The sequence below is a fragment of the Alligator mississippiensis genome, chromosome 3, assembly GCF_030867095.1.
Source record: "Alligator mississippiensis isolate rAllMis1 chromosome 3, rAllMis1, whole genome shotgun sequence".
In the NCBI taxonomy this organism is placed as follows: Eukaryota; Metazoa; Chordata; order Crocodylia; family Alligatoridae; genus Alligator; species Alligator mississippiensis.
Window position 1 is genome coordinate 188,891,574 of NC_081826.1, and position 12,577 is coordinate 188,904,150.

Sequence of the window (12,577 nt, forward strand, 5' to 3'; positions counted from 1 at the left end):
CCCCTATATACTCTCTTGTAAGAGGCTAGTATAGAAGCTGACATAAGCCAAAAAGATTCAGCTGAAAAGTCCTAAACTCCTCCGCAGAAGCTCAAAATAATGGGAGTTCACTCATACAACAAGGGAAGACAAAGTTACTGAACCTGATACATGTGCTCTCTACTTTGCCTTGTCTTAACTTTAGCTAAGGCTGGAGCAAATGAGTTGCCTGAGGCCTAGCCCTGGAGAGAGAAGCAGCTGCCAGATTCCTTACAAAGCCTTGGACATCCAAAAAATCTAGGGCTTGAGTTAGGTACGGAGTACATGTCCAGTGAGGTCCTTTCAGTCCCTGACACTACAGCAAAAATAAGTTCTGCAGTCCAGAGGCTCCACCTATTGTATTATTTGGTGCTGATACTGGTAAGTGGTACTGTGTCTTTGGAACAGTGCTCCTTTTAGCCCTCAAGCAGATGATGAAATGGATGCAGTAACACCTACAAAAAGTTCCTGGAAGCCTGGACTGGAGTCAAACATGCTAGGCTTTAACAGTCATGGACAGGTCTGTGTCTTGTGGCTTCTTCTAAGATTCATCTGAATCAGAGCAGACCTGCATCAGCTTCCCTAGAAGGAAACATTTCAGCCTCACTTCCACTGCCTTCTGGGCACTCTATAAAAAGGTACAATACCAGACTATTTTGTTCTGTAATCTCTCTTTCCTCAGTGCAAAGCAATAGGCATATGCTGCATCACAAAAAGGTAAACCGCAGGCCACAAGGTGGATCCAGACCATGGGGGCTCCTCAAAGGGCAGATCTGTAGAGCCAGCAGCAACTGTGGTTGCATTCAGGCAACCTAACAGGTCCAGGGCCAGGTGACAGCATAGGTCAAGAGGGTTGCCACCAACGGCCATGTACATTGGGGGTCCAGGGACCCTAAATTCTGCAACAGACCATGACCCCAAACTTCTGGTAGCCCATCAAACTACTGGCAGGCTAGATGAAACTGTTCCATAGACTGAATAAGTGCTATGGCCTGTAAAACTCTGTCAAATGCAGCCCCAGTACCCCTGCACAGGAGGCAGAAGAGTAGGCATAGATCAAATTAGATTTAACTAACCTAAACAGTGAAGTTTCTTCAATTTGAACATATGTGCCCATGTACAAAAAGACTGTTTAACAAATTACAACATTACAATTAAGTTATTGGATCAATTCATTCTTCTTATCCAATGTAAGAAAACTGCATGCTGACAAGGATTCTAATTCTGTCATGTTTGGTAGAAACACTGAGCTTGGTATGCTCACGGTTTCTTTCCGTCCAGTTGCTCCATGTGGCTGCATGTAGGCACTTTCATAAAAACAGTTAGCCCAAAAGAATTCAATCTTTTTTTTCATGGTGAACATACGCACCAAGAGAAGAATCTGTATAATCACTTGAATAAGAACTACGACTATGACAGGGTTAGCCTCAAACTAATTTTTGACCAAGTCCATAAATTAAGATTTCAAACCATTAAGGTATCTTAGTAGAAGGCAGAGATGGCAATAAAATCTATTTATACATCGCTCATTTCTTAATAAATGGGACAAATTATTTCCAGTTTCACTGACATGTCCAAAAGATTTATCTGTACTAAATGTGAATTTGAAATATAAAGAAAATGAATTATATACCAAAAATCCTTAAGAAATATCTATGTTCAGATTGCAATGTTATAGTATAACATATTTATTTAATATTTATGTTAGAAGTACATATATAGTAAAGCATTTAACTACAATGCCCACTGTCGTAGGGCACCTTAGTGCCTGCTCCTAGAGAGGAGAAACTGCCAGGGGGAGAGAGCGAGCCCTGGCAGAACATGGCCACAGCTGATGGTTTCCAGGGTAACGAGCACAGCTGCAGGTTGCCAGGGCAACTGATAAGGATCAGCTGGCCAGAAGGGGGCAGGGCCTGGCCCTTATAAAGCCCAGGGCTGAGGCCAAGCTGGCAGTTCCCTGCCAGCAGCCAGAGAGGCAGGAGCTCACGGGGCTAAGATACGAGTACTGCTCGAGCAGGCCGAAGGATGGTGGCTCTGCGGCGCAAGAGTTATGTTGTTGCAGCCAGGTGGCCTTAACTTAAGTTACAGCCAGGAGGCTTGTATTTTGTTTGGTATTAAGTGTTTGTATTACACCGGAGGCTTGGGTGAGGCTGTAGGGGTTGGAAGAGGCCTCATAGGGACCCCATAGGGGTGGGGTGCTCTAGCACCAGGAGGGCACATTGACCTCATAAAGGGCCCCACGGGAGTGTGGGGGCCCCAGCGCCCGAGGAGGGCGCAGTGTCCTCATCGGGGACTCACAAGGGAGTGTGAGGCCCCGGCGCCAGTGAGGGTGCGCTAGGCCCTGAGTTGCAGGGTGGAGTCGTGGGCTCAGTTGAGCTCAGAGAGGAGCGGCTGAACCTCATAGGGACCCCAGAGAGTGTGGGGTGCCCTAGCGCCAAGAGGGCGTGTTATCCTCATACCCAGAGAGTGTGGGGTGCCCTAGCGCCAGTGAGGGCGCACTACCTTCATAGGTACCCCAGTGGTATGGGGACCTCAGTGCCAGTGAGGGCGCAGCGCCAGTGCAGGCGCAGCTCACAGTAAGGAGCACAACCAGTGGGTTGCGGGCGGGGAACGAAGACCCTGGGTTGTGTGCGGGGCACGTAGACCCCAGCCCCAGAGAGAAGGGCGATTTTATCAGGGAGCCCGAGGTGGACACGGCGAGCCCCAAAGAGGGGGAGCGCCATATTGAACTATTGGGAAGCCCAGTGTGGGCACGGTGAGCCCCAAAGAGGGGGAGTGCCATATTGAACTATTGGGAAGCCCAGTGTGGGCACAGCGAGCCCTGAAGAGGGGGAGCACCATATTAGGGAGCCCAGGACAGGCGCAGCAGATGCCAGCAAGGGCATCACTTGCGGGGTGCATAGACCCCAGCCCCAGGGAGGGGTGATTACTGAGGAGCCCTAGAGAGGGGCCATACTGAGGAGCCCGAGAGGAGCGATATTTAAGAAGCCCAGAGCGGGCGGGGCGGACCCGGTAATAGGCCCGCACTGCAGGGAAACCCAGGACAGGGGCAGGGTGCCGCGGTGGACCCCAATGGAAGGGGTTAGTGGCACAGCGTCCCAGAGGAGGGCAAGGTGCTGCGGTTGTCCCCGAGAGGACGGGGAGTAGCAGCGCGGTGAGCCCGTATCAGACAGGGTAGTAGTGCGGTGGGTCCAAAAGACCGGTGGCCAAAGAGGAAGTCCCAGAGTGGACGAGAGTCCCAGTGAGAGGCTGGGTACTAGAGAGAGCCCAGAGTGGGCTAGACTATAGAGGAGGCCCGGGAAGCGGGCGTGCAGACATACCAACGTTTATTACATGTGCAAGGCTTGGGGCGTGGTATTAGGGGCTGGTAGGAGCCACGCGCAGCCCATAAGGCTAGGGTGCCTGGGGAGCACCCATTACACCGGGAGACCCCAGGTGGGGTCCAGGAACACACGGGGACAGAGGTTCTGAGTAGCCGTGCCCAGGGAGTCATAGGTAGCCTCCCAACTTTTATTCTCACCCGCCACGTCTTGCTGGTAAATATAGAAGGTGCCTTGGGCCGGCCTTGACACGGAGCGAGGGACCTCAAGGAGATCACGGCCCTCCGAGAGGACCCCACCGTGACACCCAGAAATCATTCTAATCTGGAAAACACATTCCAGAATGTATAAAAAGCATTTCAGCTTTCAGAGCCAAATGTAAGAGAACAGTTGTTAGAGAAAGTCTCTTGTGTTAATACTCTGGAGCAGGGGTGCTCAATCCCTGGCCCGTGAGCCAAGTCATCTGGCAGGTAAAAAAACTGACAGTGGGAGAGCAGCAGCAGTGTTAATTGTTGCTCCCTTCCTGCCAAATTTCCATTCCCATGGGCAGTCTGAAGAGCCAGATAGCGTGGTCCTGTGTGCTAGATCAGACACGCAAGGCTGGGATAGCATGAGGCCCAACCCCATGGGCTAGTTTCACAGATCCAGCCTGCACATCAACTCTGTACCACTTATCTAACTCTCAAGGCCAAAAGGTTGCACACCATTGTTCTGGAGTGAAGAAAGGCATACTGATTTTTGCTCAAACTCCCAAAATTCAGCAGGAAGCTAATATACAGCTTTGTTATTCCATGCTGTACCAGTCAGAGGGCAGAGAGAGGGAGAAGGTACTCTTGGCTGCTTACCTCAAAGTTCTGTGCTACTGACTTTCACAGAAGTTTGTTCCGTGTTCAAAAAGCCGTACTTGAGTTCCTCATGTAAGAAGCAAAGAGAACCAGCAAGATTTACCTATACAGTAATCTCAAAAGAGTTTGTTTTTCTGAATCTACTAACAACTGCATAATTATCCACTAAAAACCATACCTTTCTGATGGAAGGTTTTGAATCTGAAAATTCAGTTATCAGAGTGAGAAGTCCAACCAAATTGCCAGAGATAACTGACATCCATTAGGATCTGAATATTCCCAAGAGCTCAAAAAATCATTGAAAATGCATGGTTCTGTCTGGATAGTATTGAAGAAAAGACGCAGACTGATTCGATGGAGTCACGTAAGATTAATCCCCTAAAACAGAGTGAATTACCAGGACCAACCAACAAATAGTTTCTTACTACACCATTTTTAAAAAAGGCTACATCAGCCAAAAAAAAAGTAATTCCATGACCCAGACAGCTGTGGATATCAGGTTATAAGTTGTTGACAAAGTTTAGTGGACAAAAAGAGAAAGGTGTGATTTGCTTCCCCCCAGCATAGTGTTCTTTCAAAGCTGGTCAATAAAATCTTACCCCAAAAGAATTTTGGCGTGAACTTCTTTGTTAGTCCTTGAGATTTCCCTCAAAGAGGTAATTTCTGCATCAAACCAAAATCCTCTCTCTTCTGGAGTCTCTACATTGTAGTTAACCATCATCGTATCACCCACTTTTAGTTCGCTCCACTTCAGAATGGTTCTTGCTCGTGGTCGAAGATTACTGGCATGCATTTCTACTATACCATTCTCTGGGTACCTTGAAAAACAAGAATGAACACACTGTAACTAATACTTCCACTATGGAATAAATTAAAGGGTAACATTTTTTAATATACTTAGATAACTTAGAAGCCCAAGTTTCTAGTTCACTTTTGAATACTGACCTAACATGCTTTTAAATTTTTTCTTGTAAACCAACTACAATATTTGCATTTTATCTAGATAAAAGCATAAAAAGTCTCCACTGCATCTACCAATAGTAAGCAAAATATCTAACTGCATAATTCTAGCCAAATTAATAAACAACACCAACAAGGAACAAAAGTATTCTAGGGCCTTGTAACCTATACAGTGGCTGACTGTAAAGGGTTTCTTTTCTTAAATTAATATATGAAGAATCTTAAAAGCTAAATAAGACCACAGTTTAAGCTTTCTGTCACCAAGGTACTGTAAGGACTGCAATGCTGTGGAAAGAATTCAGAGTACATTGAATCGTATTACGGTATTAATATTTTTTTTAAGAAAGGAACCTAGTTGCTTTGTATGATGGTTTAAGGAGACTTAAGAAATGTTAAGTTTAACAAGCAGATGCTCTCACTTTCTAAGTGCTGATGCATTACATTCTACCATAGACATATGTCAACTTAGAATTGTACTGCAGATAACTCTAATGAGAAAGACTGCAATTTTTACTTTAGGCATAGCTACTTAGCAGAGTTAATAGAGGGATATCTGTTTTATTGATAGCTATCAGTAAGTGGCACTGAGAAAATATGCTCAAGCTTCTGTAGGACCCAACTATTCAATATTAGAACACAGCCTCTTTAAATCCTCTAAATAAAACTGTTTTTCAGTTGTAATGACCAGAGTTCTGCCTGCAAAGAAGGAAAATGTTATAGCTTCAAAGGCTGAACACCTGCTAACAGAAAAGAATTTAAAGATGGCGTGTTACAAAATGCAAAAATTAAACCTACCATGTTGAAATAAAGGAAGAAGGTTCAGAAAGTTCACTTCATTACTGGTACTACATAGTAGGGATCAATTTATAACAAGGGGATGCATAAATAACAAGGACCACTTAAGAATGGTATTTCACAATTAGCCATTATGTACAAACATATTTCAGTAAGAATTTAAATGAAGATGAAATAAAAATCAATGCCTGAAGCCAATTCCTAGTAAAGAAGGCTATTTTGTTGCTTTAAAAAAAAGTAGTAATCAGAATAAATTAGACATCCTACCATGTCATTTCTCCTGAAAGTTTTAGCAGTTAGCATAAGTTTATTAATATGATATGCTATAACAAACAGAATATGCCCGAAAATCTACCCTTTTAACGTAAGGGTTAAATCCTATATATATATGAATTGGAGGAATGCTAGAGTGTGATTGTCAGATGACCCACAGTAAATAAGATACTTTAGGAGTCCAGGGAACAGCATACACTAAGGTACTTCATTACTAGGTCTCATAGCCTGTTACTGCAGAGACAGAAAGACAAGCTTTCTCTCCTGTACCTTTCACTTCCCCTCTCAGCTTCCAACTCAGAATATGGCCTTAAATCTTGCTGGATGACAGATAACTTAAAAACAAACAACTGTACACTACTAAGAAATCACAGTTGTTTAAAAGTATCCAAATCTAATTTTTATACATAAACTAATGACCAGCTCACAAACATGTCTATCCCTAATGGTAACCTAAAAAGCCAAAGCACAGTATTAGTTTTTACTATGCACCACTCCTCTATAAAAATTATAAAAGGATTTAGAACTGAACATAAGCGCACACACATTGTATATATTTGAAATCTTAAGTATGGACATTTGTAGGACCTAAATGATCATGACATAAATGGGCTGACATTAATTAAGGAAAGGAGAGCACAAGCTACAATCTCACCAAAAGAAAGTTTTATTTCAAATGTAAAATTTTTTTTAAAAACCTTGAAGACAGTCTTCATAATCATAAAGGGGAACATTAAAAAAATTATTCCGTCTTGCAGGTCTCCTTTAAGGAAGAGAACACAACTATTCTGTGGGTATAAGATGGATAAAAAAGATTTGGTCATGAGAATGAAACTATGAAGTATAAAAATACACATGGGAGAAGGCAGATTTGCCTACAGGGAATAGTGATATTAAAAAGGACCCAAAAACTCTATGATCTCCATTTTATTCTGAGGCGTAAACAAATAAGGCATTACAGTCCAGCAGCCTTCTAAAACATAACATTAATTTATTTTTAATTTACTGATTAGACTCCAGAGACCATATCCTGCACAAAATCCTTTCCCAGAGACACCAAGTCTAACAAAGGAGCACAGGATGCATATAAGCTAGCAGATGAGTTTACTTCAACTTTTTCAAAGGGGAAGAAGGATCCAAACATCAGAATACTGCAGATCTAAAATAAGGATGAAAGAGCCTGAGAAGTCTAATTTGTATAGACTCTAGAAAATACAAAATTGCAAACAATAAAACAAACAACATTTGGACTTCAAATGTGTGAGATAAATGTGGATAGAAAGATTAACTAGGCAAATTAAGGATCTTCTGATGTCGCTATAAGTCACATGAATTAAAACTGAAATGATTTATAAGATCATCAAAACACAACAGATTAATCTACACTCAGAAAATCTGCTCTCTATTTAAATATAAAACCATAATCCATTTATTTTTTAAATGCAAATTTGAAAAAAAAAAAACACATTTATTTTATTATTATTACTATCCTAGCTTGGATCCTGACTCTTCCTTACTTTATCTATCTGATTGCAAGTACAATCAGTGAAAATCTTGAATGGAAGCTTACTCTCCAAGGGACTTCTATTATTTTCAGCCTCTCCCCTGACATACATTTCATATGAAGAAACCACAAAAAGGAAGGTTGAAAGTTCAGCATGGAGTGGTCAGACAACATAAGCAAACGGATTAATTTCTAGCACCAAAGAGAGTGTGACTTTACTTAACACAGCAAAAAATATTGAAACAAATGGCTTCCAAAAATGAGGAGGAAAAAAAAGTAAAATCTCTAATGAATACTTTTCTTCTATTATGACCTGGGCAGAAATCTAAGTTGAGAGCTTTCCTTTGAAGAAAAAGATATAGGTAGCTCATTAGACAAGACTTGTGAGGAAATTAATGCTTCAAGGCGTTAATATCCTTCAGTCACTAATTTCTACAAATCCTAGATTGTCAGAGTCAGAAAAATGTACTTAGCGAAGACATATCGGCTGCCAGTGGATGTGGACCAATGCATTCTAATTAGAACGCTGTCGCATTGCCTCAGCTGTCATGTGTATTAATCCCCCCCGTGTTTTGAAATGGCTGTGAAGATGTTTTAACTAAACCTCATCAAATGAGCTTTATTTAAAGTGCATCTGCAGACATTTTGAAATACAGGGGGCTTAACACATGAAACTGAGCCGTTTTAATTAGAGCGGCTGTCCAGGAACCCCTCTAATTAAAATGCCCCTCCTGCCCTTCCCCCAACCCCTCAGCACATGTATAGGCAGCCATCATGCCAAAGGAACCAACTTTTCTCAGAATTCAACTCCCTCTTCTGTCTTTGCCTAAAAGGTAGTTATGGCCAGATATTGACTGTATCTGCCTTTCTTCAATTGTCAATACTACCTGGGATCTATAGAGACAATGTGGTAAAAAAAGGTGGATAAACAATTCCATAAAGTATTTGGTCCTTCAAGAGACCTTTTCATGCCTCTCTCCAAAAAGCACTGCTTAGCAGGCAATTCCTGAAGCACACCAAGGCCATGTAATATCTGCCACAATAGGACTGTAAAGAGAGAGCGCCTTTAAGTACTGTTTTGGATGTTAGCTATAGTAGACATTATTATTAAAATAAAGTTAGTACTATACTCCTAAAAAGGTGTTAGTGAAGGAAGACCCCTAAAGTACTTGGCCATATATGACCTTAAAAGAGTACATTTTTACTTTCTCTTTAAATGTAAAATAACTTTTAACTACCAATCCCAGACAATGGTATCAAAGTAGTTAAGCCATTCACCTGTATTCTTGTTGCATTAACTGCAATTGTTATTCAGCCAAGGATTGGGGATGAAACAAGAATACTCATGTATACAGCAGAAAAGGAGTTCATTTGCGTTACCTCTCCACCTCCCATGTTATTCAGCAAGTTTTAGCAGTGGATTGCTCAATTTTATAAAAGGTGCAGAGGAAAAGGCATGTTGATTTAACCGGATAGCTTACCGGTTATTCTTTAGCTCCAGGCAGGTGCAGTCTGGCAGGGAAGAAAGGGAAGCCATGCGGTGCCCCAGCAGGAATTAGAAGGCAGCAGGGCAGGAAGGAAGGAAGGAAGGAAGGAAGGAAGGAAGGAAGGAAGGAAGAAGGGGACTAGTACCCATAGCCTAAGAAGAAAACAGGGAGCAGCCTAATGATGCATCAATTAGGCAATCAGCCACTGGTTCACAGGTACTCCTTCCCTTCCAGAGCAGGGCTCCCAATGGGCTGTGTTGTCTGTCTGGGCTTGCCTCCTCTCCCGCTCCTCCAAGCCAAAGGGCCCAGGGAGCCTGTAACTGCTCCCAGCAGTAGCTGTCAGAGCTGCTCTTATAAGTTAACTGTTTAACCAATATAATTAGAGGAAATTAAATAAATATTTTAAACTATATTTACACCCTTAGATTTAATTAATCTTCCTGCCATGAAGCTGAGTTGATGTCTGGTTCTGAAAACAATACCAGATATGGGGCTAATTATGGTAAGAGATGCTCCAAAAGGAGCATGTAAATTCAAATTACTTAAGTCTGCAATTTCATAAAGTAGTAAACTATGCCATCCAAACTCTCTTTCGTTTTCCTAACTTTGCCCCTGCTCTCCACCAAAAAACCCAGAGGAGACCTAATACTATATGCCAAGTTTTATTCTGCATTTGTAGTAAGTTATTTACATAACAGATAAAACTAAGACTGTAACTACAAAAGTACAATGAGAGCAACTACAGTATAAGGTAAGTGGAAAATACAAGGCTATGTAAAATCAAAAGGAACAAATTTGTATAAAAGAACAAAGAAAAATCTCTTTGAAAACTGAAGAACTAAAAAATACCATGTTTTCTCAGTTTTACTGACAAATCTAGGCCAAAAGGATCCTAGAAAAAGGATTATTCACAGAGCAAAATGCACGTAAGAAAGGAATTTTCTTGTTCATTGTCTTTTATTCAAGCTTCTATTATCACCTTCAGGATAAAAAAAAATAATTGTGATTTTCAGGAGATTTCTTATCTAATATTATCCACTCCATATAGGGAGGTAAATTCTGCTCTTCATTGTACCAGTGCAAGTAAAAATAGCTCAGATAAAGAAGATCTGATATATTAAACTCAATCCTACAAAAAAGCTCTTTTGAAATTATATTTACAACTAGCTTCAGCCTTTTTTAATTACTCCCTTAACATATAATATTTAAAAAACAGACATGACAAAAGAAGTATAACCAAAATGATTAAATATTGCACAAAATATTTCTCTTTGTTGTTAAGCTATACCTTACTGAACTTACTTCTAATTTTAAATATTACTACTAGCATAGTAAAATTCTCATGTGGTTTCCCATCTCTATGGAAACCTTTCTTAGCAATCAGTTGCCCATGAAGAAAGATTCCAGTTTTCCTTGGCCACAGGCAATATTTGAGCATTCCTAGAATGTGATACAGAGAAACGTATTAACCCTATGTCAGTACACACACAAATCTTTTCCTGTTACCAAGGATTTTCAGAACATTCTTTAATCCTTTCACCATCCCCCACTTAAACAGCTGGAATTAGAAAGATAAGACACTTTAAACTCACCCACTGGAACCAACGTAGAGTCAAGACTATTATTTTTTCTAGAATGATGTGTCATGTAAGACACTGTCCTTTGTATTAAAAATTCTTCTTTCATATTCCTCCAATATTCATTAATTTAAACACTCCCAAACTCAAAGTTCTCTCACCATGTTACAAACTTTAGGGTCTTCTAAATATACAACAAGAAATGGAGAATACATAAAACATTTAAGTAATAATATTAGATTAAAACCTGAACAATTAAAATCTTTGCAACATGTAAATTATAGATACAGGTTTCCCTCAATTTATGCAGTACATGCATTCCCGGAGAACAGCGCACAAACTAAATTGGCATAAAGCGAACCCACTTTACAGTGTAACAAATAGGGATAGGTTCCCATGGCATTGAGGGAGGGAAGGAGAGAGTCTGGGATTAGGGAAGGGGGGGGGGGGGCTGCAGCTCCTAGGACTATATAAGGCAGTAAAGCTGAGGGAACAGAGCAGCACTCACACCAGCCCCAGCTACAGTGGCCCCAGGAGCAACCGGCACCAGCTGCCTGTAGCCACTGGATTGCACCGTGCTCCGCCTGTCCCCCACGCCTGGGGTCCACCTGTCCTCACTCACCTCTGCTCCTGGGCTGCACTGTGCCCTGGTGCAGGCAGCTGCTGTCAGCTGCTCCAGCACGGGCTAGGGTAAGCGCAGACAAGCAGAGCCCCAGGCAGTGTGGGGCTCAGTACTCTCCCCAGTCCCTGCTGCAGCAGCCCCGGGAGCAGCCAACACCAGCTGCCTGTAGCCGTTGGGCTACACCATGCCCTGAACCCCCCAGGGCTCTGCCTGTCCCCACTCACCCCTGCTCCTGCTGCAGCAGCCCCAGGAGTGACAATGCTAGCTGCCTGCACTAGGGCACCACACAGCCCAGGAGCAGAGGTGAGTGAGGACAGGCAGAGCACGGTGCAGCCCAGTAGCTGCAGGCTGCTTGTGCTGGCTGCTCCCAGGGCCACTGCTGCTGGGACTGGGGTGAGTGCTGCGCCCCGCACTGCCCGGGGCTCTGCTTGTCTGCACTAACCTCAGCCCGTGCTGGAGCGCCCCTGGGAGCAGCCGACACCAGCTGCTTTCACCAGGGCATGCCGCAACCCAGGAGCAGGTGAGTGGGGACAAGCGGAGCCCAGCAGCTGCAGGCACCAGCCACTCCTGGAGCCACTGCAGCTGGGGTGAGTGGGGCCATGGCCATTTCCCCTCCCCCAACAGACTTACCTGCTTGGGTGGGGAGGGTGTCTGTGCTGATCCCGTAAGAGGCAAATTTACCTCGCATATAACGAATTATGGGTCTAAATATGTTCATCGCATAAAAGCAAATTTACATATAAAGAACCCGCATAAATTGAGGGAAACCTGTATATTTTAATATTATGTTACCCAGTATTTTTTTGATCACCACCTTTACAAAAACAATTAAGTATCATACCCTATCAAGTTAAAATTACCAAAAGGAAGATAATTTTGTTTTTTGAGCTATGCTATTCCATGAATTTAGACTGATGAACACAGGTGAAGTCTCCCCCTAGATTTGATCTGCCTTACCAATCTAACCATTCTTGATCATCTAACACTATCTGTTCCTTCTCTGAGGCCTCTACAAAGGCAGCTCTCCCTTCCCTTGACAAATGAAGCAAGAAAGAGTCATTAGGGTCAAATGAGAAAAGCTATCAAAACTAACCTGCCTTTTACTGAACAATTCATAAAGTGAATTCTTAATGACTGAACCCTAAAAAGCCATTAATACCTCTCAAGTAATTTTAC

At 42.6% G+C, this 12,577-nt stretch overlaps 1 protein-coding gene across 5 annotated transcripts in view; it reads right to left on the reverse strand.

The window, feature by feature from the left end:
* UHRF2 (ubiquitin like with PHD and ring finger domains 2) overlaps window positions 1-12,577 on the reverse strand; it is a 164,013-nt gene that overhangs the window by 101,455 nt on the left and 49,981 nt on the right. For all 5 annotated transcript variants that reach the window (XM_019478012.2, XM_019478011.2, XM_006268899.4 and 2 more), the window contains one exon: window positions 4,783-5,001. In XM_019478012.2, the coding sequence (XP_019333557.1) occupies window positions 4,783-5,001 (219 nt within the window). The remainder of the gene's footprint in view (window positions 1-4,782; window positions 5,002-12,577) is intronic.